The 2,500-nt window shown below is 43.4% G+C and overlaps 1 protein-coding gene across 1 annotated transcript in view; it reads right to left on the reverse strand.

Moving 5' to 3' along the window:
* Positions 1–1,161: 1,161 nt before the first annotated feature.
* The window catches only part of EAH_00025890 (hypothetical protein, conserved), a gene marked incomplete at both ends in the record, with an annotated part of 5,462 nt that continues 4,123 nt past the window's right edge, over positions 1,162–2,500 (reverse strand). Inside the window, 2 exons of the mRNA XM_013396576.1 lie at positions 1,162–2,018; positions 2,405–2,500. The exon at positions 2,405–2,500 is cut by the window's right edge and continues 26 nt beyond it. Of these exons, the coding sequence (XP_013252030.1) occupies positions 1,162–2,018; positions 2,405–2,500 (953 nt within the window). The remainder of the gene's footprint in view (positions 2,019–2,404) is intronic.

Consider the following 2,500-nt stretch of genomic DNA (forward strand, 5'->3'; position numbering starts at 1 on the left):
TATATATATGTATATACATGTATATATATATATATATATATATGTAAATACATGTATATAATATATATATATATATACTAGTATGTATATAATATATACGTTGAGAAGAATATATGATGGGCTTCCCTTTAACAACTTCGTTCAACGGCTTTAATTCAAATAAATCCTTTGCAACGCCTTCATATTTTCATCAACTCTTTTATAAGGCCTTTTGCCTATTGATAATATATATATTTCTTTATATATAATTATATATAATATATAATTATATATATATGTATATATATAATATATATATATGAACACAATTACCTCGCTGCTGCTGTTTTTTGCTGCTGCTGTTTTTTGCTGCTGCTGTTTTTGCTGCTGCTGTTGCTGCTGCTGCTGTTGCTGCTGCTGCTGCGCGGGTGTTTCTTTATAAACACCAGCGAATGCAATATCTCTCCTAAATGATATACAAACCCTAATAATTAATACTAAACCCTAACCCTAAAGCCTAAAGAATAATAATAAACCCTAAAGAATAGTAATAAACCCTAACGAATAATAATACAAAAGCCTAACCCTAAACCCTAAAGAATAATAAACCCTAAATAATAATAAACCCTAAATAATAATAATAATAAACCCTAACTCTAAACCCTAAGGATTAATAATAAACCCTGAAAGTAATAATAATAATAATAAATCCTAATAACAAGAATAAACCCTAGAGATGAAAAAGAATAAACCCTAATGAATAATAATAAAATTAATATTGTATATTAATATTATGAATATTAATATACAATTGTTAATATTATATATTAATATAAATAATATTAATATATAATATTAATAGCCTTAAAGATAAATAATACACCCCATGCATGCATTGTACAGGGGTGTCTAAGAGCAGCAGCAAACCCGCGCTGTCAGTTGCTGCACTCCGCAGCAAACCCTAAACCCTAAACCATAAACCCTAAACTCCCTCTGCTTGCTGCAGCAGTCGCTTCCAATCCACCTCCTTTGCTGCTGCTGCAGCGCCGCAGCAGCAGCGCCGCAACAGCAACAGCGCAGCAGCAGCACCACCCCCAGCACTGCAGCAGCAGCAGCAGCTGCACTGCAGCAGCACTGCAGCAGCAGCAGCAGCATTGTATGCATTTGCTTTAAAAGTGTATATTATCTGAGGGGTATTGCTGCTACATCGACAACAAAATGAAAAAGTTTAGGAGCATAAGACTTTACCTTCTCCACGCGGTGTACAGACACCTTCCAGCAGCAGTTTGTTTTATTTGCTTTGTCTTCAATTAAAGCTGCTACATCTCGCAACACACGCTGAGCAAACCCCAAAGATATACCCAACTTGCAGTTGCCCCCAACCTGCTGCAGCACATCTTTATCACCAGCAGCAGCAGCAGCTGCTGCTGCTGCTGCTGGTGCTGGTGTTGCTGCTCTTCCTCCTTCTCCAGCTGTTGCGGCAGCAGCAGAAGTTCGTGATGCTGCAGCAGCAGCTGCTGCTTCTGGGTTGTGCGGCTGAACATTTGTTTGTGGGGTGCTATTTTTGGGGTGTACGTACAGCGTAGAGTAAAGGGGTTCTTCTGCTGCTGCTGCTGTTAGCGGAGCTACTGCATGGATGTGCAGCAAACCGCCTCTTCTGTTGTTAAGGAGAGCAACAGCAGAAGGCCAAGCGCTGCTGCTGCAGGGGAGAAGACCCAGACTCACCCGATCTGCTGCACCTATTAGAGCAGCAGGTAAGCCTGCTACTCCTGCTGCTGCTGCTGCTGCTGATGCTGCTGCTGCTGCTGATGCTGATGGGGATGATGAGGAGGGTGTGGAGGCTGCTGCGGCTGCTGCTGCGGCATCGATTTGCTCCTGCTGCTGCTGCAGCACCTCCTCAGAAGACACAAGGGCTTTCCTTGCATCTGCTGCAGCCTGAGAGGCCTCAACTGCTGCGTCAACAGCAGCAGCAAAACCATCATCATCTTCAGCAGCAGCAGCAGCTGCTGCTGCTGCTGCTGCAGCAGCATCAACAGGTTCTGATGAGAAGCAGCAGCTGTTGCATAAAAGAAACGTTACTCTCTTGGGATCGATTCGGTTTAGGGGCAGCGCCTCACTAAAAAACTGCAGCAGCAGCAGCAGCAGCAAACACAGCAGCAGCAGCAGCAAGAAGACAGCAGCAACAAGAAGACAGCATTAGCTCTCCCATGAAAGAAGAGTGCATGCGCTGAAGCCTGCAGACTGAATTTAGTGTATACAGCCATCTGCCTCTCTACTTCGTCTTCTGCTGCTGCTGCTGCTGCTGCTGCTACTGCTACTGCTGCTGCTGCTGCTGCTAGAGTTGCTGCTGCTAGAGTTGCTGCTAGCTGTGTTTATTGGTTTACTTTAATAGCGAGAGGGTTGATGTCGCATGCATAGAGTTTACGAAGACGAGTGTGGGGACAGAAGGCGAGGGCTGGGATCGAAAAAAAACCGATCCCACAAAACAAATCCACCACAACTTCAGGCGCCCCTTGTGCAT

The sequence above is a fragment of the Eimeria acervulina genome, genomic scaffold (assembly GCF_000499425.1).
Source record: "Eimeria acervulina Houghton genomic scaffold, Eah_scaff214, whole genome shotgun sequence".
Lineage (NCBI taxonomy): Eukaryota > Apicomplexa > Conoidasida > Eucoccidiorida > Eimeriidae > Eimeria > Eimeria acervulina.